Raw genomic sequence first — 24774 nt, forward strand, 5'->3', positions numbered from 1 at the left:
ACCAGCGGCGGCGACGGCGGTAAATCCTCCAGGCCGCTCACAGCACTGTGGAGCCACATCCCCAGCTCGGCCTCGGACCGCGGCGCCCCTCCTGCCCCTCGCGGCTTCTTGCCCGCCCGCCCCTCCCCCCGGCCCTGCCGAGCCGGCCGGCCGGCCGGCCTGGCTCCCCTCCCCGGCCCCGACGGGCGGGCGGGCTGCCCTGAGGAGGCGGGGAGGGGAGCGGTGGGCCCGCCTGCGGGCGGGCGACGATGCCGAATTTCTGCGCGGCCCCCAACTGCACGCGGAAGAGCACGCAGTCGGACTTGGCCTTCTTCAGGTTTCCGCGGGATCCGGCCCGGTAAGCGGCGGGCGCGCTGCTGGCAGCCTGGGCCCACCTCTGCGGTGCCCGGGTCCGGGGCTGAGAGGAGTGTGTGTGTGGTTGGGGGGCACAGTCTTCGACCCCAGCCTCAGACCCGAGTGGGGACCGGGCCGCGAGCATTGGACTTTTGTGCACCCAGGGATCTCGCAGCACGTGCGCCGGCGGAGGTTCGGCGCCGGCGGAGGTTCGGCGCCGAGGGTATTACCCGAAATGAGAGGCAACTAGGGTGGCGGGCGAGAGGGATAAGTGGGTTCTTGTCGTGGTTAGCTTACTCTGTGACTTCGGACAAGTCGCTTTCTTCTCTGGGCTTTAGTTTCCCCAGCTGTCAAAAGAGGGACTTGGAGTCTATGATTGTGGGTACCGGGGCCCTTTCCTCTCCTTGCCACCACCTCCGGGACAGTGTTTTTTTTTTTTTGAGTCCGGCCACCTTGTTTGATCTCAAGTCACGTCACAACTGCTGTCTCCTTCGGACTTGCTCCTGGTTCAAATTCTGGCTCAGGCTGTTACTCATTATCTGCTTGGTTATTGTGGGGATAACGGAGCCGGCAGGGAGGAGGTAGGGGTGGGGGAAGTACGCATGAAGGCATGAAAATTAGTATTGAAACCTTCTTTGAGGTAACTTAACACGCTCTTAGAGAGAGTGATAGCATAGGGGCTGTGTTTGAAACGCTGAAGATTCTTGGTCTCTCTTTGATTTAGTCATTTCAGATCAACACACCTACTACGTGTTAGATGCAGGAAATTCACAAATGAATGAGTGTTGCTGCCTGCAGAAAGTTCATAGTCCATTCAAGAATATGAGCAGGCGATTGTTATATAACATGCTATTATTTATTTATTTATTATTAGTTTCACAGATATTTATTGAAGGCCTACTATGTGCTGGCATTGTTCTGAGCACTGGGGGTGTACAGATGGCAATTCACAAAATCCCTGCTCTCATGAAGTTAGTCTGGAGAGGGGGGAATAGACAAATGCACAGTGTGTCAGATGGTGATAAATACAGTGCTATGATGAAAAGTGGGAGAGGGGAATAAGAAGCAGCAGGGGAGGCATAATATCTATTTTAAACAGGGCAATTAGAGGAGGCCTTAGTCAGAAGGTGAATTTGAGCAAAGGCCCGCAGTAGGTGAGCAGGCTGGCCATGAAGGTATCTAGGGGAAGAGCATTCCAGTCTGTGGAACAGTAAATGCAAAGGGCATGCTTGTTAGACGTACAGCCAGAAGTCCATGGACTGCTAGAGCTGGTTTAAGGAAGGGTTAGGGTCGGAAAAAGATGAGACCAGAAAAGTATGTGTTGGGCATGCAGGGGCGGGGGTGGGGTGGGTAGAGGAGGAGGGCAAATTGCATAGGACATTGTAGGCCATGGAAAGCACTTTGGGGATTTATTCTAAGTGAGATAGGAAATAGTCAAAGGATTTAGAGCAGAGACATCCTTTACACAGGGTCACTGGCTGCTTGTTAAATAGATTGTAGGGAAACAGAGGTGAGCAGGAAGACCAGTTAAAGGCAATTGCAGTAATTCAGGTTAGTAAAGGGGGAGGCAGTAAATTTTGCATTTGTTTTGAAGGTGAATCCAAGAGGATTTGTTAATGATTGAGATGCACATTATAAGAGAAAAAGAGAAGTCAAGAATGTCTCTAAGATTTTTAATCTGAGCTTGGGAGGAGCAGGTTTGATGGAAGAATATATATATATATTTTCGATTTGTTCCTTATGGTCGATTCTTGTATGTGCCCTGACCAGGAATCAAACCCACAACCTTGGCATATCCAGATGATACTCGAACCAACTGAGCTACCCGGCTAGGCGTGGGGGAGGATTATTAAGTTTGATTTGAGACATGGGAAATTTAAGAGATGTGATAGACACGTTCAAGAATAGATGTCTTTTTTCATACCACATCCAGAAATAAACTCAAAATGGCCCATTTTTAGATCAATGACCTAAATATTTAAGAGTTAAAACCACATAAAAAGATATACAAGTCTGGGATTTAGAGACTTCTACCTCAGTATTGTAAATATGGATGTTCTCTGTTTTTAGAGGGTATTTAAAACCATGGTATCAGGTAAACAAAGCAGAGCAAGGCTGAGGGTTGTGCCCTAGGGTGTTTCCAGTGTTTAATGTTCAGGGAGATGGAGAGGGACTAGCTCATGAGAGTAAGGAATAGCTTTTGGTTCTATGAGAGCAAAGAAGAGGAGCAACTTAATCTTACTAGACCTTACCCCAATAAGCATTATCTTCACTTCACCTAAATTTTAGCCTGAGGGCATTTTGGGGAGTACATTTTACTTGTCTAATGAGGGCTCTGCTCAGTTCTGGACCACAGGTCATTTGTGTCCTGTGTAGTTAAGTGCTCTTTTATTACACTCCTTAGCAGGAAGTGTGGCCTGTACAGGTTTACAGCCTCAGATTTGGAAGTTTTCAAATCTCGTGCAACATCCCTTGAAATGCTGGAATTTCCTCAATAGTAGTGGCTTTTTAACCTTTTTTGGGGTCATTGTCCCCTTTGAGAATTCAACATAAGGACTCTTGAGAAAAAACATAGACACACACTTTTGCATTCCACACTCAAGTTATTTATGAACCCTTTAGGGGCCCTGTGCATTCCTGACGGGTGGGCCTTTGCTAAACCAAGCCCACCAGTGATGGCTCTCTGCTCTGTGAGGGGACATTTGAAGATTCTGGACAGCTTTGGCTGTTATGTCTTCCTTTTTTGGAGTGGAACTATATTCCTCCCTATAATTGATGTTTTGGGGGACTTAGTTTTGTCCCCAGAGTCACACTATGCAAGTCTGTGCCCTTTTCATGTAACAAGTCTTTTGAGTATTGAAGACCAAATTATGAACTTTAAAAAACTTAGAAAAAACCCCATTTCTATTGAGATATAATTCACATACCAAACAGCAGTTTACCCATTAAAAAGGTACAATTCAGTGGTTTTGGGTATATTACATGATCAATTTTTAAAAGTTTTTTGATGATATATATATACACACAGATTTATAACATAAAATTTGCCATTTTAACCATTCTAAGTGTGTAAGTCAGGGGCATTAATTACATTCATATTGTTGTGTGACCATCACCACTAGATATTCCCAAAGCTTTTTCATTACCCCAAGCAAAAATTCTTGACTGCTAAGCAATAACTGCCCCCCATCCTTCTAATCTACTTTCAGTCTCCCTCCATGAACTTGTCCTGTGTATTTCATGTAAGTGGAATGATACAATAATTGTCTTTCTATGTCTCGCTCATTTTACTTAACATAATAGTCTTCAAGGTCTTAACTTTTTATCTAGACAAAATCTCATACTGTAGGACTTCAAATTATACTATATTTGACAGGATTTCTTTTTTACCATGCCTAGAGTTAATTATAATAAAGAAGTAGTTTCTAGAGATGTTTATTAAATTAATAACAGTATTTTAGGGTTATTAGTTATAATTAGTTTTTTTCTGTAAATGAGTTGTAGGGATGAAAGGTGACATTGCTAACCTATCTATTTGAAAGTTAACTAACATTTTTAACTAATAATAAAGATACATATGTTTAATACTATTTTTAATACATTTCCCATTCATCATATTTATAAATTCCAAGCACACTTTTAGAAACAGCTACTTAGAAGTAATTTACAATTCAAGGGTCTAATCAATAAAGGACACACTACTTTCATACCATAATAACTCTTATTGGTTTAAAAAAAGTGGCATTAATGTGCTCTTTTTTCTTTTAATATAAAATAATAGAATCAACTCAGTGCAGTAGCAGGAAGGTCATAGATTACCTAAAATTAAAGTAAAAAAAAAAAAGAAAGAAAACTGCCCAAATTTTGGTTGCTGCAGAATGGCTTGAGTAATGCCAAGACTTGGCAGGAACCTGGGGACTGTCTGCAGTGGCTCGTCCCCAGACCAGGTGAGAAGGTTAGAGTAGAACCTAAGGAGTTGCTTGTGGTGGTTGAAGCCCTCTTCTGCCTCCTCAGGCAGTTAGTACTGGTTCACCCCAGAAGTAGTGGAGTCTTCCAAGATTCGTTTACCAATTTAATTAAAGATAATTCAGAGTTGATGTGTTCTACCTTGTAAAATGTAAAACAGTGGTTTTCCAGGGACTAATGAGGGTCAGGGTCCCCAAGACCCTTTCAAAGAATCTGCAAGGTAAAACTTATTTTTTAACACTCTGACATTACTTGCCTTTTTCATGCTCATTCCCTCAAAAGTATACAGTGGAGTATTTCAGGGCTATATCCCATATAATAACATCATTGCTCTGATAAGTTGTATATTGTATTTTCTAAAATTTTCTAAGTATTACTCTTTAGAATCAGGTGTTCATCTGTGATAGTTTCTCAGAAATGAGTACAGTAAGCCTGCCACTCCAAGGAAAACAACTGACATGGAGCATTCAAGCAAAAATTAGAATTTTGGAAAACATATGTACCACCTTGACTTTGACAGTTCTCTATTACAGACTTTTTTTGACAAGGTCAGTGGTGATATTGATAGTTGTGATTTTTTAAATATATTGACTAATGAAATGTGTTACCATTTCAGTGGTTTTCATAACTCATTGAAATAATATTTTCCAAATTGACCAATCAATGATTTTACAAAGACAAATGGATAAAAGCTCTATTCAAAGTGCAAGATAGACACATGGACTGAATGTAACCACTAGAGTGTGAAAAAGTTCATTGGTCTGTTTTCACATCGCACCTAAACTTGAAGAAATTTTTGGTGGAGTTTTGGTGTAGTATCAAAGAAGAATATCCACAATTTTGTGGAAAGGGAAGAAAATTTTAATAAACTTTTAACTTGTATGTCAGTGCAACAGCAGATTTTCTTAATATATTTCAACAAAACAACATATGACAATAGATTAAAAGCAGATGTGAGAATCTAGCAGGCTTCTATTAAACTAGACATTAAAAGAGTTTTGGAAAGATGGAAAACAATGCCATTCTTTTCACTAAACTATCTAAACATTTTCAGTAAATTTTTGTTTGTTTGTTTTGGAGAATGTAGTGTTTTGTTTTTAAGATTCTATTTATTTATTTATTTTTAGACAGAGGGGAAGGCAGGGAGGAGGAGAGGGAGAGACATCAATGTGTGGTTGCCTGTCTTACACTTTCTACTGGGGACCTGACCCACAACCCAGGCATGTGCCCTGACTGGGAATCGAACTGGCAGCTCTGTGGTTTGCAGGCCGGCACTCAATCCACTGAATCATACCAGCCAGGGCAGAATGGAGTTATTTTTTATTAACATGTTACCTATGTTAACATGTAGTGGGATTACTATTTTCAGAATTAGTAAGTATTAAAAGTTCTTCTCAATTTTAATCTCTGTAATTGTAAGCATTGATAGATAAAACCTACATAAACAAAAAAAGCTCTTCAGGTCCTAAGTAATTTAAGAATGTAAAAAACTCCTGAGACTATGAAGTTTGAGAATTACTTGTATAAAATGGGATCTTAAAGTCCTTTATATCATCTCTCTTAATCCTTCAAACATACAACACTTGCAGTCAATTTTGAGATAGTCGTTGCTTTTAGATAACCAAAGCAGGTGCACAGAAAGGTTAGCTAATTTGTTCAAAGTCCCACAGGAATACCTAAAACCCCAAGAGTAGGATAATTATATAATATTACCCAAACTTTTTTGACCATTAAACCTTTTTTTAAAAAATGGTCCTTGGAATATATTTTTAGAAATGTTGCATATTAGTATGACACCATTGAAGGAAAAAAATTTCAAATAAAACTTAAAAAGGAATAGTTAGTGTCGGTTGAATAGTGCTGAAGTGTGATTAAGATGAGGATAGAAAGTGACCATTGGATTTGGCGGAATGGAAGTCATTAATAATCTTGAGCAGTTTCAGTGGAAAGGGGTAAGTGGAAGAAGCCTCCTTGAGTCGAAACTGTGAGATAAAGTGGGTATAGTGAAAATGGACTCAACTAGTTTTGCTATGTAGAGAATGGGTTAAGGAAGTTTTTAAGATGGGAGATACTAGGACATGTTTATACTGATGGTAATAAACTGGTAGGATAATTGTAGAATGTTGAGAGACCGTATACAGAGAAGTGCAGGGGAAGGCTTACCTACTTGGATGTGTGTATATACATACTGGTATACACACATACACATCTGAATCAGATGTTTCCCTCAAGAAATGACATTTGAGCTAAGATCTGAAGGCTGATCCTTCCATAGGCTTTCTTGTGCAAAAGATGTGAAAAAGCAACAGAGGAGGATACTAGGCTGAATAAACAGCATGGGGAACAGCCCTAGAATAGAAGTGATCACAGTGCATTCATGAAAATGAGGTAAGGCCTGTGAGGACGGCAGAGGGGAAAGGTGGTGTGATATGAAGGTGGAAGGATGGATAAGGACCAGACTGTGCAGGATCTAAGAAATATGAGGAGTTGGTTGTTTATCCTAAGAGTAATGAGAAACCCCAAAGCAGGGAAAGATATTCTTAAATTATCGTTTTAAAGTTTACTCTGCAGCAAGGAGAAGGGGTTAGAGAAGGACAAAAGATATTTGGGAAGTAGATAAATTTGGGAAGTCATTCTGTTCTGCTAAAGGAAAAGGCTACAGAATCTGGAGGACAGGACAGAACAGCAACAGGAGGAGCTAGGAAAGGGGTAACATTGGTAAAAGCAAGAGGTAATTATATAAGTATGTATATATTCATATACATATACATAAATGTATACGAGGACTGTCCAGAAAGTATCCAGCCACGGATTATGAAAAACAAAGACATTTATTGAGGAAGATACAAGAAACATTGTAATAGGACAGTGACACCTCAGTCCCCTTCAAAGTAGACATCTTGGGACCTCACACAGTTCTCCCAATTGCCATCAGCTGCCCCATCTTATGTTTTCCTGAATCTCATTGATAGTCTGAAATCACTTCCCTTTCAAAGGTGATTTTAGTTTTGGGAAAATCCAGAAGTTGCAGGGCACCACATCTGGGTTGTAGGGGGGCTGAGTCACCAGGGTGATTGGATGTTTTGCCAAAAATGCTGCACACAGTGTGATGCATGAGTCGCCACATTGTTGTGATGAAGCTGCCAGTCACCAGTTGCCCGTAGCTGTGGCCTTCCGAATCATCTGAATAGTTTCCATGGAGAAATGTTCAAACTTAATGCAAAATTTGACACAGATTCATTGCTCTATGCTCAGTTATTTTTAATATGGCAGCCACACAGTATATATGCTCATTCAATGGCTTGTACTGTCCCCACTGATTAGTATAGTGAAATCATCATTGTTCACACATGCGCATTCCAGTCCACTCTCCCTGGCTGCTAGATTGTATCAATTTTGCGCAAACTATTCTCACTATGTTAAAAATGTCTGGACTTTTCTGGACGGACGTCACATGTAAAAAAGACACTGTGGTCATATATATAATTTGTATAACTGTATTAATATAAAACATATACATAGAAGATCACAAATTATAAGTGCATGATTTGTTGGATTTTCAGAGTGACATGTCCATGAAACTAAATCCTGGATTTAAAAAAATGAAAATAACATCCTAACTCATCTCCCCAGTGATCTGACTTCATTGTTAGACTTCACACACAGTAGATTAGTTGGTTATTGAGGAGAAGGGTGAGGGGGAGCTGTTTTATTGCTATATGACATACATGGAGAAAAGTACAAAAATGATAGTCTAGAACTTGATGACTTTTTATAGATGAACATAACCAGGTAATGTTTAAGATACGAAACGTTACCAGCACCTCAGAAGCCTTCTCTGTGTCCACTCCTACTTGTTATCCCTCCCCAAATGTATCCACTATTCTATCATCACTGTGTTGGAGGTCTCCAAGGCCATCCCCATGTTCAAAGATTGACTCGAAAAACTCACAGCTAAGATTTATTACAGCAGTGTAGTAAGAACACACATCAGATCATAAGGGGAGAAAACACAGGTGAAGTATGGAGGTATCTGTCTGAGGGCTGCCTTATGTTCTCTCCTTCCCCTGGGCAGGGGCTAGGGGTCACCCAGAACCCACTTTCCTCAGCAGTGAAAATGCAGCAACATGGGTGCCATGTTTTTCCTGGAGAAATCCACTAGAGCCCAGCACCTGAACATTTTGTTGGGAGTCTGATCACATAGCACTCCTCCCTAGCATACATTAACACATCAGGCTCCCAGAAGGAAGGCAGGTGTTCTGTATAAATCATATTGTTGGCACAGTCTAGGCACAGTTAGCCACCTTATCAGTGAGGGCAAGTTTTATATTATCATAGGAAACTATTTATTGGACAAGTCCCCAGGCACCAACCAAAAGGCCAATCTTATAAACAAGTCTTTCTAAGGATAGCAATCACAGGCCTGCTCTGTTAACTCTCTGCACAGTTACCATAGATGAATTTTGCCTATTTTGAATTTAATATAAAAGGAGTCACATAGTGTGCACACCTGGCTTGTTTTCTCATCATTATGTTTGTGAGAACCACGAAGTTCATTCATCCCCATTGCTAAATACCATTCTGTGTAGAATAGTACACCACAGGTAATTCCTTCTTTTGATAGGCAGAGGTGTCCCACCTCTCATCAACATTTGGTATTGTCTCTTTTACATTGCGGTCATTCTTCCAAGTATGTAGTAATAATTTGTTGTAGTTTTAATTAATATTTCCCTAATGACTAAGGAGACTGAGCTTTTTTTCTTAAAAATTTTTTAGCATTTTTTAATGGGTATTGGCCATCTGAATAATTGCAAAATGCCTGTTCAAGTCTCTTGCTCATTTTTCCATTGGGTTGTCTGGTTTTTTGTAGGAGTTCTTCATATATATTTTGAATATGAGTCCATTGTTGGATATGTGTTCAGGTGCCTTCTTCCATTTTGTGGGTTGCCATTTCATTCTTAAATGGCTTCTTTTAATAAATAAAAGTTACTAACTTTAAAGTAGCCTAATTAATTCACCTTTTCCTCTTGAGTTGTGTGTGTGCTGTCACCTTTAAGAGATCTTTGTTTCAAGGTTGTCTTTTAGAAGCTTTATTGTTTTACCTTTCATATTTATATATACAGTGCATTTGAAATTTACTTGTGTATATATGGTGTAAAAAATAGGGGGCAAGAGCTCTGGCCAGGGTGGCTCCATTGCTTGGGGCATTGTCCCATAACCAAAAGGTTGCAGGTTTGATCCTCGGGTACAGGTACATAAGGAGGCAAGGCAGCCAGTCGGTGTTTCTTTCTCACACCGATGTTTCTCTCTCTCTCCTCCTCTCTTTATAAAAACAGTAAAAAAATGACCTTAGATGAGTGTTAAAAAATAAATAGGGGTCAAGATTCTCTTTTTCATATTAATGTCCAATTGACTGAGCACTATTAAAAATTGTCTTTATTGCTATGAAATAGTGTCTTTATCTTAAGTGTCCATAGCTCTGCATTTTGTTCCATTGTTTAATCCTATGCTAATACCACACTGTCTCATTAATAAGTTATATAATACAGCTTAATATCTTGTAGTAGAAGTCTTTCAATTTTTTTTGTTTTCAAGATTGTTTTGGTCCTTTGAATTTCTGTATTAAAAAGTTTTAGAATCATCTTGTCATTTCTCTCTCTTTCTCACAAGTATGCACAAAGGAGCTTGCTGGGATTGATTGTATTGAATCAATAAATCAGTTTGGGGAGAATTGATATCATTAGAATTCAGTGTCCCAACCCATGTGAGACAGTTTTTATACCAAATATTTGGGTGTTGAAATATGAAAGGCATATATGATATTGCCCAACTGTGTAAATATGTGATTAAAATACAGATACTTTAGGCATCTTTACTGTATATAGCAGTGCTTCTTGGCTGAATGAAATGCTGTATGATGTAGGCGTGGTTTTAGTTTAGGTTAGATAACATTTCACCATGGTTTTATGGTACATACTGGGAGTGGAAGGAATCAGTACTAGAGAGAGTATGGAGGGGTGAAGTGTAGTGTTGAGACATAAGAAAATATAAAATAATTATAAGATAAATGTTTTCAAATTTGTGGTATTTACTCATGGCAGAATTTTATTCTTAGAAACTTGAGGAATGAGAGAAAGATCTAGTTAAAGCCTTCAGCAAATCACTGAACAATTTTGTGCTTTCATTTCTTCATCTGCACAAAGGGGATAATAATAGTAACCCCTTTGGAAAGGACTCAGAATAGTGTCTGGCTCATAATCAGTGCTTATTATTTGTTTTTCTGCAGATATTTAAGCACCAAGAGGACATGGATCTTGTCTTGTTCACTGTGTTCCACTAGATTGTGTAGGCACCAACCACTGCATTCACAGAGCTCGAAATCTAGTCCATACACATCATTGTAAACACTAAATCACGGGTATAATACTGTCGTGCTTCCACAAGAAACTCTAGTTAATTTATAGAACACCTACTTACTAATTTCCTGCAGTGACAGTGTTGCTTTATATTCTTGTTTAAATTGAAATCCTGAGGGGAGTGTTAGGCCATTGGCCTCATAGGTATGCAGCTTTTTCCTCGCACTGCTGGTGATGGAATCTTCTCTGAGGCTTGGAGTCTGGGGAGTTTGAAAGACTCAGGTTTAAGTTCTAATTTTGCTGCTGATTTTGTGCATGACTGAGCAAGTCACTTCTTAATCTTGCCTGTAATTGAATGCACTAAATGCTATCTAAGGTATCTTCCAGCTCTCATTTTGTTAGTAATCAACTTCACTGAATTACGTTCTGTGGGTAGACAGAAGGGAACAGGAATCATGGTCCATAATACATGTTTGCCTTGAAACTGCTGAAATTTAAATGTTGAACTCATGTTCCATATTGTATTTTGGTTTTATTTATAGATGCCAGAAGTGGGTGGAAAATTGTAGGAGAGCAGACTTAGAAGATAAAACACCTGATCAACTAAATAAACATTATCGATTATGTGCCAAGCACTTTGAGACCTCTATGATCTGTAGAACTGTAAGTAAGAGGAGGGCTTGGGTTTTTTGTTTTCTCACTCAGTATCTGGTTGGAAGTATAAACCTTTCTCTGTTGATGTCATGGGGTATCTTTTATACCCTGGCATTTTTTTTTTAATTGAAGGTGAATTTGGAGCTAAATAGTACCTATTTTATTCTTAAAAACCCATTGGTGTTTTTTTTTTTAACCCCCGTTTCTGATACCCCATTCCTACTCGCCAGAGGTAGCCACTTTTTTTTTTTAAAGGTTTCACTTATTTATTTTCAGAGAAAGGGGAGACAGGAAGAGGGGGGAGAAACATCCATTGGTTGCCCCCTGCACGCCCTCAACAGGGGACCTGGCCCGCAACCCAGACATGTGCCCTGACTGGAATTGAACCAGTGACTTTTCACTTTATAGGCTGGCGCCTAATCCACTGAGCCACACCAGCCAGGGCTGAGGTAGCCACTTTTAAACCTGTATAGCCTTCAGAAAATTTTACACTATTATAAAAGTGCATATTTGTTCAAGGTAAAGTTGGTGGTTTTCTTTGGAGCAGCCTCTCTAGAGCTTTTTTATGAGTAAAATCTTCACTGAGGAATGGAGCTCTTTTTTTTTTTTTTTTTTAAGGTTTTGCTTTTGTGTGTAACCGTTAGAATCAACCCTTACATTTTATGTGCTAGATACAATGGGAAGCAGATCACACAATTAATATAAAAAATATTTCCATCAATAATATGAAATTTCATATCAAGAACTAGATGTCTCTTATGACTGTTAACTGAATTAAGCCAAGTCACTTCCCCTCTTAGGCCCCAATTTCAAATGAAATTAGACATTGTCGTTCCTAAGGTCTAAGTTTTTAACGATCTTTGTGTTGTTGCTAGGATTCATAAAAGCACACGTGCGGCAGATTTGGTTAAAATGGAGCAGACTTGAAGCACTAGAAACTAGTTAGGAAGACAGTTTTGTTGAACAAGATTATTTAGGTATAACTACTATATCATCCCAGATATTAGAATAGACATAAAATTGATATGAAGGTACACTGTATATTGTTATGCAGCAATTTATTTTGATATTTTTTTCAGATACATTTTGCAGAGGCATCAGAAAACTAAAGAATGATTGGGTTATTTTATTTCTCAAAATTAATTGAAGCAGATACTTGTGAAGTCATTGGGAGGTGAGCCAATTCCGGTTCAACAGTTTAATCACAAATATTTGAGGGATAATTTTGCCTTGCTTTGTTAAGAGGGGAATAATGATCAACCACCATAAGAGGTTTCATATATTAAAAGGCAAACTATTACTTTGTTCTGACAATAAGTAAAAATATCCCAAATTATTATTTTAAATACATAAGCCATATATTTTTATATTAGTAATAAATATGGTTTCTTAATTACATAATTCCAATAAGGTTAATATGAGAAATTTAAAATATAGTTCACTCGCATATTCTTGTTTAGTCAGAGCGTAGAATAGGATGATGAGCTATTTTTGCTTTTTAAATTTTCACGTGATTCTTCAATCTTAAATAAATTAATGCAAATGTGAGAAAATGTTTTTTCTACTTATATAGAAGACATTGCTATTCAAAGCTGGATTACCTGAAAAATCTCATCAGCAAACATTCTTGGTTAGTTCAGCCAAAACCACATGTTATCTTTAATACTAGAGTATATAAGGTCACTGCTTTATGCTCAAACCATAGTTCAGCAGTTAAAAATTAAATCTTGATACTAAGTTAAAATTATCATGCACATGAATTGAATATAGCCCTTTTTGGCATGCATACTTATAAAGAAATACTAAAATTTGCATGTTTGTCATCCATATATTTTGTTATCTGGTCTGTAATATTTTTGATAGAAAATTAGTTTGATTTGAATTTTAAAAATTTCTTAGAATGTTTTATCCTTTGCCTCTTTATTTAATAACTGATAGGATACCAAGAGTTGACTGTGTGTGTGTATATGTTTGCTTTTTTGAGATGATTGCTAAGTGGGAAAGATGGGACACTTTGTGGGTATTGTACAGTTTTTGCCCCCTTCAGTGATTGTGTCCTTAATCAATCCCTGATTCAAACTTCCTAGTAGAGTCCGAAGAATTGGCCTAGCATTAGAAGTTGGGTATCATTAAGAAATAGATTTTCTTCTTTGTGTTTTCTATGAGGCATTGGATTGAACTAGAAAATACTGAATCTGAATTCTTTCCCGATATATTTAACAGCTCTTTGGATAAAACCTAAGGTAGTGTGTTTCCTTTAGTTTTGTAGAGTTGACCCTTGAACAACACAGAGGTTAAGGGTGCTGACTGACACCCCTCGCAGTTGAAAATCTGCATATAACTTTGACTCTCCAAAATCTTAACTACTCATAGCCTACTATTGACCAGAATCGTTTCTGATAACATAAACAATTAACACATAGTTTGTGGCTTAAATGTATTATATTCTATATTCTTATAATAAAGTAAACTAAAGAAAATTTTCCAAAGAAAATCATAAGGAAGAGAAAATACATTTACAGAATTTATTGAAAGAATCCGCATGTAAGTGTACCTGCACAGTTCACTCCGATGTTGTTCAAGGATAATCTGTATTTTCCTTCATATCTTCCCAACCATCCTTCCCTGGGTGAAAAAAGATGAAAGTCATTATTTTTCTTTGGCATAAATTTTAATGAAGCTTTAATAGCTTTGAAACAATCACTGCTCCCAAAAAAGCTTTCAAAAATGAAGTGTGTTTTGTCTTTATCAGTACAAATTAGGGAAGAAATTAACAGCACTACTATTTTGGATGAGCTAGGTGGCAGGGGAGGGAGGGATATAGTAGCTGTTATTCATCTGCTACTCCACCTCTTTTTAATCCTCACCTGAGGGTATGTTTATTAACTAGGGGATTGAACCCACAACCTAGGTATGTGCCTTGACCAGGAATTGAACTCACAACCTTTTGGTGTATGGGACAAAGCCAACAATTGAGGCACCTGGCCAAACTGCCACCAAGTATGCATCGAGATTTTAGCCAGGTTGGATTGGGTTAACAGGAGTTAGGATAGAGCACATAATCATCCTTCAATGATAAGAACATTAGAATTATAAGGGGATTTAGAAAGATACCTAGTTCAGTGTTTGCAAAACTGTGATTATGTATGTCGCTTGTGGTATGAGTGATTTCAGGTGGCACATGAACCAGTTTTTATTCTACAAGTTTTGTAATAAGTGTTAAAAATATAGCCAGCCCATCAAATCATAATTTTGTAGTTTTTATTGCTTAAGACAATGGCAACTGAAAAAGTGAGTAGGTCATGTAAAAGTGCAGATGACATAACTGAAATGGCAAGCCTGGCGATCACTAGGAAATGTAGGTCTGGTTCAGTGGTGTTCAACTGGTGTGCCACAATAATTTTTAGTCAGGGGCAAGGACCTCTTTTTCCCTTACATTCTAAAATAAAATAAAACAGCCAACACAATAGTAGCCATCTGGTATGAATGAAGCAAAGTTATACCTTTTTTTTGTCAGACCAACAAAACAATGTAATGTATTTTTGGGTGTGCTGTAAAATTTTAATAATTAGCTTATGTGTGCTGTAAGAAGTGAAAGGCTGAAAATTGCTGATTTAGTTTAATATCTGAATTTTATTCAGAAAAGGAACTGAAGTCCAAAAGGGAAATTATTTGACCAGGGTCTTACAGTGAGTAACTGATACGGTTTGGATTAGTTTCTAAGTCTCATGGGTCCCAGTCCAATATTATTTCATTGTGCCGTGATGCTTCTCAAAAATAGTAGCAAATATGGACTGTACAGCAGGTAAAGGAGGGAAGAATTATTGTAGAAAATGCAAGAGGCTGGATTGATTATTTGAGAAACTTTTGTGCCTGCTGTAGATTTGGTGGGCTCATGGAAGGGCAGAATAGATAAAGCAGCTGAGAGTCTGAATTAAAAATATATGTGCAGAATGAAAATACGTTTTGTTTTTTATGCCTATCATTAGTTCAGTTTCTTAATTTATAATAGTAAGATTGCCAAAAGAGCAAATACAAAGAGAGTTATAAATAATAAGCTGACCTGGATTGACATCCTCAGTTCTTCAAGTCTGTCTCTACACAGTAGAGCTGGATTGAAGGAGTACTGGGGAAATCATTAATGTAGAATTTTACTTATGTGTAATACATTCTTAAGGACTAGTTCTGAATTAACACATTTTTCTTTTTCAGAGTCCTTATAGGACAGTTCTTCGAGATAATGCAATACCAACAATATTTGATCTTACCAGTCATTTGAACAATCCACATAGTAGACACAGAAAACGAATAAAAGAATTGGTATGTCAATGTGCTTTCAGCTTTCCCACTCCCCATTATACTATGAAATCAAATGTAGATGTATTCATGTTAAAATTGGACCAAATTACTCTCTATTTTGAAGGTACTAGTGTGGGAGGTGAATGCTATGGTCGTTGTTGAAGTAGCCGGCGTGTAAAATGATTAGTTTGTTTTAGTATTTATATTGGAAGATCTCTCCGATTTAGCCAGTTGATACTCATCGACTTGGGCCAAAGTGTGCTGTTAATTACAGGCCACTAGCTCATTCCCTTCCTGGGAAGAAAAAAGAACAAAAACACAATGCAAAACACTACTTTGTCTTTTCTAGTAAGGAAGTTCCCAGAATTCAGTAAAAATGGATACAGAGAGGGAAAGTATAAAAGTAAAGACATGGGTAGTTTTACCTGTTAAGTACTGACAAGGTTTAGAAAAAGCTTTTAAACCTCTGTGTGTGGCATCATTTATGCATGTTTTTATATTCCTTTGATATCCTTTAGTTCTGATCTTTGAAACCTATCAGCTTTTTGTTGACCTAAGGCCAACAGAATTAAATTCCTCAGACTCCTCAGTCCATGGCTTTCTCTCATCATCACCGCCAGCAGGGCCCTGACTTTGTTTCTGTTACCATTCCTCCCTCCCTGTCGGTATCCATGCTAGTGTCTTTTAACATATGCCATTTCAGGCTACCTGTTACGTGCTTTTTTCAGTTAACATTTATGTAATTTTCCTCTGTGTTTACCTTTCATATTTAGATCTTTAATCCATTTAGAGTTTTATGTATGGTGTCCAGTAGAGGTAGAATTTTACTTTTCTTTTTATAGAATCAGTTTTCCCAACATGGTCTATTACTCCATCCTTTCTTCCGCTGGTACAGCATGCCACCTCTGTCGTGTACAAGTTTACGTATATGCAGGGCTGTTTCTGGGGGCCCTGTTCATCCTGTTGGAATAGTTGTCTGTTTGCAGCTGTGCCATACTGATTTTATAGCTATGACTTTATAACCTATCTTACTTGCAGATAGGGTTAATTCTTAACTCTCCTTCTCTCCTTTTTCAGAGTTGTGGTCCCAGCCATAATATGTGTGTGAGTGTGTGTGTGTGTATGTATGTGTGTCTATATATATGTATATATATATAAATGGCTGTCAGATAACACTAATCATTGATAAAACTAAGTACTAGTTCTTTGAAAAGACTAATACATATTCTCTGTGAAATTGTTTCGAGCAATTTCGAAGACCCTTTTTTTATTAATCCTCATAGTCTCCTGGGTTTTCTATGTAGGTGATTGTATCATCTACAGATAAGGACATATTTGCCTCTTGGTCCAGTTCTTACTTTTAATTTTTCTGTTTCTGTTTTACGTTTAGTTAAGACCCCTACTACTGTGTTGAACAGTCCCGGTAATTTCACACCTGGTACTCTTGCCTTGTCCCATGAAGTCTGACGTTTGCTGTGGTATCAAGATAGTTTTTATCAAGCTAACATAATTCCTTTCATATTCAGAGTTTTTGTTGTAACTTGTTGAACTTATTAAATTCTTTCGTTGTATTTATTGCATAGAAAAGTTTACGATTTTTTTCATTCTTTAATATGGTGAATAGCACTGATTGGTTTTTTAGTGTTGGACTATCTTAACATTCCCGTGAAATGTTGGCCTGTAGTTTTTTATGCACTCCGTTTATCCAGTTACAGTATCAAGGTTCTGTTAGACTTATGAGTTGAATAGCTTTCCTTTTTTTTAACTCTGTTAATTTTTCTAGTAAAACTTGTATAAGGTAGATAACTGTCTGCTCTTGAAAATTAGGTTGAATGTTGTAAAACCATCAGAGGGCTTATGTGGGTGGGAAATATTTTGACTGCCATTTCAATTTATTTACTGGTTTTCTCTCTCTTCTGTGTTTTTTATGTTTCCAAAAGTTTATGAACTTTATTTAGGATTTGGAATGCTTGCCTTTCTCTGCTCCTAAAATTATTTTAATAGTCTTTTCAAAGAAATAGTGCTTAGTTTTATCAGCGAATGCAGTACTTGTGAGCTATTTTATTGGTTCCTTCTTTGAGTTGAGAGATTTACTTTTTGGCTCTTTTTTTCCAGCTTCTTGAATATTTAGCTGATATTTATGTACATCAAAGTTATAAATGTCTCTATAAGTATCTTTTTGCTATATCTCACAATTTTAGACATGTAGTGCTTTCATTGGTCAGCTGGCTGTGAGTTATTTTATAATTTCCCATATTTCTTTAACAGAAGATAATTTTTTTTAAGATTATTTTTAGAGAGAAGGGGATGGGAAGGAGAAAGAGAGGGAGAGAAACATCAATGTGTGGTTGCCTCTTGCATGCCTCCTCCTGGAGACCTGGCCTGCAACCCAGGCATGTGCCCCTAACTGCGAATCGAACAGGCGACCCTTTGGTTCACAGGCCCGCACTCAGTCCACTGAGCTACAGCAGCCAGGGCTAACATAGCATAATTCTTATTTTTAGTTTCCAGACATAAGTATGTTTTTAAAAACCATTTTGTATTTTTTGTTTCAAATGTTATTAGGTGATACATAGAGGATATATGTAGTGTATGTGATATTGATTTTTCTAGTTTTTTTTTTTTTTTTACATTATTGCTGTTGAAATCTGTTGCTAGACTGATTCTTATTCATTTTTAAGTGACTTGCCTTTTCTCCCTCAGAGTCTTTAGTATTTTTTTAATATTTAACACTTTAAGTTTTGCTAAGCTAGATCTAGATGTGAAGCTTTTTTCTTATTCAGACTTGAACATTTTTAAGTTCTGGGAAGCCCTCAGTTTTTGCTTCTGCTACATTTCTGTTCCTCTGTCTGTTTTTCTGGGACTTCTCATAGATGAATGCTGACACTACACAACAATCCCTCAGTCAGTTTTCTCAGTACTGTGTACCAGGGATGAGGAGCTCAACGCTTCCCTTCCTGCAGCTGTTGTTTCTCTGTGCTCTGCCCCTCCAGGGAACCTCAGACACCTTACAGGAGGCACACTGTTCCAGATCTGCCATCCTTGTAACTCCGCAGCCCATAGGATAAGGAGGGATAGTTTCAGGTTGGCTAGCCTGCTGAAATAATTTCTTCATATCATATCATGTCTCATGCTGCCCAGCAGGTACCCTGCTATTTCCAGCTGTCACTGATACTGCTGCTTTTCTACCCTGGAATAGTAATGGGGTGTGTTGTGATCTAATCATTGTAATGGGGTGAGAGGGAGAGAAAAGGACACAACTAGAAAGTTCTTCCTCATTCTAACCCTCATGTGCTTGGCTGTCTATGCCATATGCATTCATTCTTTTCCATACTGGCACCGTGTCACTTTCTGCTTCCCAGGGATTTCTTGTAGCAATTGTGTTATGTTCTGGAATCCAGCAATTCCCTCTTATATGTCCTCTCCCTGGGTTCGAATGGGGCAGGGGGCAGGGGGCATGATTCGTCCCTTGGGATTTGGTCTCAAGTGCCGTGGTATAAATCATGCCTTTTGTTAGCCAGTAAACACTTACAACCCAAACTTAAGTAGGTATAAAGTAAGTTAAATGATGTAATCTTTTTTTCTGTTATTTTATTATAAATTTGGAGTCATTGAGCAAATTAATTGTTCTGGTTTTCCCATCATCTATCTGTTTGAAGAATGTATTTGTTATTAAAAAATTATGCTTTTGACAAAATTAAATTTGACTCCAGGTTTGCTTTCTACTTATGAGTCTACATGATATACTAGAGTTTAGTTTTCTTAAAGATGGTTTTTTTTTTTTTGCTTGTCATTTAGAGTGAAGATGAAATCAGAACACTGAAACAGAAAAAAAGTAAGTGCTAGTGTTAATGACTCAGCTTCTGAATGCCTTTTCTTTTTTTAGGGAATCGAGAGATTTTTTTTTTTAAGATTTTATTTATTTATTTTTAGAGAGGGAAGGGAGGGAGAAAGGGAGAGAGAGAGAGAGAGAGAGAGACATCAGCGTGCAGTTGCTGGGGACCGTGGCCTGCAACCCAGGCATGTGCCCTGACTGGGAATCAAACCTGCGATGCTTTGATTCGCAGCCCGTGCTCAATCCACTGAGCTATGCCAGCCAGGGCTCTGAATGCCTTCTCAGAAGGCCTTGACCTGGTAAGGACAAATAAATATGCTTTATGTCCAAAATCGACTGTGAGAAAGATGTAAGAGTGTGGTGGGTATTGTCCTGTGGTTTGGAATTGTCTGTGCAACTAAAACCTTAGTTCAGTTTGTCTTTATTGAGTGCCACTGTGCCATGCCCTTGGCTCACGAGGTGTTCTCAGTGTGATGGGGGTGGCAGGCTCACAGACAGTGTCTCAGGATAGGGTAGGAAAGGCAGCAGTCAGGACAGAAGCAGAATCTCTGTCCATCCGATGTGTAGTGCATAGTAGTTCTTGGTAATTGTTTAAGGAGTAAATGCTGTGGGGACACTTAGCCTTACAGAGGGTAGGAGTCCAGTAGCCTTTCTGCAGGTACTGATGCCTGAGCTGTGTCACTAAAGGCTAAGGACTAGAAGTTGTTTTTGTCTTATCAATTATTACTAGTACTCTTCCTCCTCTACCTCTTTCTCCTCCTGTTAGCACTAACATAACTTTTTATTGAGTGCTTACTGTGTACCAAGTCATGATTCTAATTGCCTTACTTATATCAGTTCATTTAATTCTCACAATAGCCCTGAAGTAAGTACTATGATTTCTCCCTTTATAGATGAGGAGACATGGACTCAGGCAGAGAAAGGAGGGAAAGGTATCCTGTGCAGAAGTAGAGTGGCTTGAAACAGGGTGCCAGGTTTGAGCAACTACATTCATGTTGCTGTTGGAGCCTGTAATGACCCGAGATCATTAGGAATGGACCCAGAGGGGCCGCAGAGGCTGGGACTTGCAGGGCTGTGTGCACGGCTGTGGGCGGACTCTTAACTGCAGGACCTCAGTTTTCCCACCCAGAGAGAAGAGATTAGGCTAAGATTTCTGAAAAAAAATGCATGAATATACCTGATACTATATTGGTTTTTAAAAGGGGTCTTATCTCCCATATAAAAATATAGCTTAATGATTTTATAGAAATAGCATCAGCATGGGCCTTAGAGCCAGACAACATTGGATTTAAATTTCACCTCCATCGTTCCAACTGCATCTGTGACCTGGAGCAGTTATTTGTCAGATTGGGTTGATACCACCTGCCTGTAGAGGGGGTGATGGGATACATAGAGAAGGTCAACACAGTACCTCATAAATACTGATTCTCTTTCTGTCTTTCTCTGGGGGCAGGGACTGTCTTACTACTCTATATGTGATGTGCCTTGTTGTTAGGTTTGTAAGAAATTGTCCCTCTGTTACAACAGCATTTACGTTTCTTAATCTCTATTCTAGTCTGTGGTCTAGTAGGTGCTCTGTGAATGTTAAATAAACTAGTTTGTAAATTGTAAATACTTAACCAATCAAGAATGGATTTTTTTTGTTTGTATAGTTCCTTATAAGCCTGTTTCTAAAATTAATTCTTTGTTTTCCAGTTGAGGAAACTTCTGAACAGGAACAAAAACATAAAGAAATAAACAACAGCAATGCTCAGAATCCCAGAGCAGAAGAAGGGGCTGAAGAACATGATGAAGATATTTTACCTCTAACCCTTGAAGAGAAGGAAAACAAAGAATATTTAAAATCTTTATTTGAAATTTTGATTCTTATGGGAAAACAAAACATACCTCTGGATGGACATGAAGCTGATGAGGTCCCAGAAGGTCTCTTCACTCCCGATAATTTTCAAGCGCTGCTGGAGTGCCGGATAAATTCTGGGGAAGAGGTTCTGAGGAAGCGCTTCGAGACCACAGCAGTCAACACGTTGTTCTGTTCAAAAACCCAGCAGAAGCAGATGCTCGAGATCTGCGAGAGCTGCATTCGGGAAGAAACCCTCAGGGAAGTGAGAGACTCGCACTTCTTTTCCATCATCACTGACGATGTCGTGGACATCGCGGGGGAAGAGCACCTGCCTGTATTGGTGAGGTTTGTTGACGAAGCCCATAACCTGAGAGAGGAATTTATGGGCTTCCTGCCTTACGAAGCTGATGCCGAAATTTTGGCGATGAAATTTCACACTACGATAACTGAGAAGTGGGGGTTAAATATGGAGTACTGTCGTGGCCAGGCTTACATTGTGTCCAGTGGATTTTCTTCCAAGATGAAAGTTGTTGCTTCTAGACTTTTAGAGAAATATCCCCAAGCTGTCTATACACTCTGCTCTTCCTGTGCCTTAAATATGTGGTTGGCCAAATCGGTACCTGTTACGGGAGTGTCTGTTGCATTAGGGACAATTGAGGAAGTTTGTTCTTTTTTCCATCGATCGCCACAACTGCTTTTAGAGCTTGACAGTGTCATTTCTGTCCTTTTTCAGAACAATGAAGAAAGGGGGAAAGAGCTAAAGGAAATTTGCCATTCTCAGTGGACAGGCAGGCATGATGCTTTTGAAATTTTAGTAGACCTCCTGCAAGCACTTGTTTTATGTTTAGATGGAATAAACAGTGACACAAATGTTAGATGGAATAACTGTATAGTGGGCCGAGCATTTGTACTATGTAGTGCAGTAACAGATTTTGATTTCATTGTAACTATTGTTGTTCTTAAAAATGTTCTATCTTTTACAAGAGCCTTTGGGAAAAATCTCCAGGGGCAAACTTCTGATGTCTTCTTTGCAGCCAGTAGCTTGACGGCAGTGCTGCATTCACTGAATGAAGTGATGGAAAATATTGAAGTTTATCATGAGTTTTGGTTTGAGGAAGCCACCAATTTGGCAACCAAACTTGATATTCAGATGAAGCTCCCTGGGAAATTCCGCAGAGCTCATCAAGGGAACCTGGAATCTCAGCTGACATCTGAGAGTTACTATAAAGAAGCTCTAAGTGTTCCAACAGTGGAACACATCATTCAGGAACTGAAAGATATATTCTCAGAACAGCATCTCAAAGCTCTTAAATGCTTATCTCTGGTTCCTTCTGTCATGGGACAGCTCAAATTCAATACTTCAGAGGAGCACCATGCTGACATGTACAGGAGCGACTTACCCAACCCGGATACACTCTCAGCTGAGCTGCACTGTTGGAGAATCAAGTGGAAACACAGAGGGAAAGACATAGAGCTTCCATCCACCATTTATGAAGCCCTCCACCTGCCAGACATCAAGTTTTTTCCTAATGTTTATGCATTGCTGAAGGTCCTGTGTATTCTTCCTGTGATGAAGGTTGAGAATGAGCGCTATGAAAACGGGCGAAAGCGTCTCAAAGCATACCTGAGGAACACTCTGACAGACCAAAGGTCAAGTAACTTAGCTTTGCTTAACATAAATTTTGATATAAAACATGATTTAGATTTAATGGTGGACACGTACATCAAACTGTATACAACCAAATCAGAGCTTCCTACAGATAATTCAGAAACCATCGAAAATACCTGAGAGACTTTAACACTAGGTTTTCTCTTATATTTGATATTGAAAAAATCTGTAAGAAATTTGAAAACATATAGAAAAGCTATAAGGTGTATGTAGGCTACTTAATCACTGAATATCTTGAGTACATTAGTCTATTTAAATGGCCCCCGTTTGAACTCTCATGCTTTAGAGAACTAACTGTTCTTCTAGAAGATAGCATTGAAAGTGCCATGTGACATATCTGCGTGATCTCTGCTCGTGGCACTTCGGAATTGTTTTCATTAAGTCATTTAGACATAACATTTATTATCACTGTGGATCCAGTTGTCGGGTAGTGAGTTATTATTTCTTTGAAGAAATAAATTTTGAGCAAGTGTGGGAGGAAGGAGTACATTTTATAAAATCTTACAGTGAAACTCACAACTAACATTTGAAGAGCAAGAGTTTTAAGTATTCTATTAAAAACTGTAATGGACAGCTAAGGGGATTACCAGAGAGTGAAAGAAAAGTGAGCTTACCAAACAAGGGTTTCGGTGTAGATTTTGTCTTTATTCAATGATCTAAAAAGGGACAAGATACGGTCAAAGATTGAACGGAAGAGCCTGCCATTGTTCCCCATCTGGTTGTTGCTGTTTACATTCCTTCGTTGAGCCTATGTCTTCATAAGCTTTTTAGCAGAAACAGGTCGAACACTTCTGTTTTATGGTCAAGACAGGATTGGAGGCCATGGGGACTGACAAATGATTTGTCTGTTTTATTCTGTTTCCATGACTATATCTACTGCCTTGTCTTGATTTATAAGGAAAACCTGGAAAACCTACAAAATGTGTTTTGTGGTTATCTAGGAATAATAGAGAAAATATTGCTGTTATTTTTGGTGAAGAAAATCAATTTTGTATAGTTTATTTCACCGTAAATAAAATGTGAATTTTGTTTAAAGTTCAAGTATTTTATTTTTGGTGGGGACAAAATAGATTCTTCTGGTAAATTCCCTTTTTAAAAATATTTATTACCTTCACAATAAGATAAGTTTATTTTTTGGTTTATGGTTTACTACTTGGGGACATTTTAATTAAGAAATTATTAAATGTAAGGTTTAACTTATTTTAAAAATATTTTTATATAGATATATATATGCTATATGGCCCCTGTTACAAATTGTCAGGGTTTGTGTAATTATTGCTGGCTAAAATGGAAATGAATGAATGTAACGGCAGAGGTGTTACTGAGTTATTTTATGTTGGGATAACTGAGTTTCAGAAAACGGAATGGGGTGTATTTGTGGATTGCTGCATCTTAATGATATCTAGCGGTGCATTTTCCTGTCGTTGACAAGCCTGGCAGACACGTCAGACCAGGACGCATTACCAGTGCAGGTCATAAAGATGTCAGAGTTTATCTTGTAGCCAGAGCTCTGAGAGGTATCTCTGTCATCGGCAGAAGGAACTGATCAGGTTTATGATGGCAGGATGACAGTGGAGGAGACACAGCTGGCCTTTCTCATTAGTTACTTGTAACTGCTTAACAACATCCTAAAACTTAGGGACTTTGAAGAACAGTTTATCATTTCTCACAGTGTGGCTTGGTTCAGTGATTCATCTGGGCTCTCCGCATTCAGCCAGCAGATTGGCTAGGGCTGGGTGAAACAGCTGGCCCTCTCCATGTGGTCCTTTATCTTGGGCTTATAGCGTGATGGTCTCAGTACAGAGCGGGTAGAGGCAGTAGT

At 38.5% G+C, this 24774-nt stretch overlaps 1 protein-coding gene across 5 annotated transcripts; it reads left to right on the forward strand.

Annotated features, from left to right (window-relative positions):
• The first annotated feature begins 3 nt into the window (after positions 1–3).
• On the forward strand, positions 4–23987 carry THAP12 (THAP domain containing 12). 5 transcript variants are annotated; one of them, XM_036028790.1, is made up of 6 exons: positions 11198–11318; positions 12389–12483; positions 13476–13552; positions 15522–15629; positions 19407–19443; positions 21139–23987. In XM_036028790.1, exon 6 carries the CDS (start codon positions 21312–21314, stop codon positions 23070–23072), a length of 1761 nt encoding a protein of 586 aa, XP_035884683.1. In that variant the 5' UTR covers positions 11198–11318; positions 12389–12483; positions 13476–13552; positions 15522–15629; positions 19407–19443; positions 21139–21311; the 3' UTR covers positions 23073–23987. The 5 variants fall into 5 exon arrangements, with proteins under 5 accessions (XP_028371184.1, XP_035884685.1, XP_035884684.1 ...); XM_028515383.2 differs by lacking the exons at positions 12389–12483; positions 13476–13552 and adding an exon at positions 4–337; XM_036028789.1 differs by lacking the exon at positions 13476–13552.
• Positions 23988–24774: the final 787 nt, after the last annotated feature.

This window comes from Phyllostomus discolor, chromosome 6, assembly GCF_004126475.2.
Source record: "Phyllostomus discolor isolate MPI-MPIP mPhyDis1 chromosome 6, mPhyDis1.pri.v3, whole genome shotgun sequence".
Classification (NCBI taxonomy): domain Eukaryota; kingdom Metazoa; phylum Chordata; class Mammalia; order Chiroptera; family Phyllostomidae; genus Phyllostomus; species Phyllostomus discolor.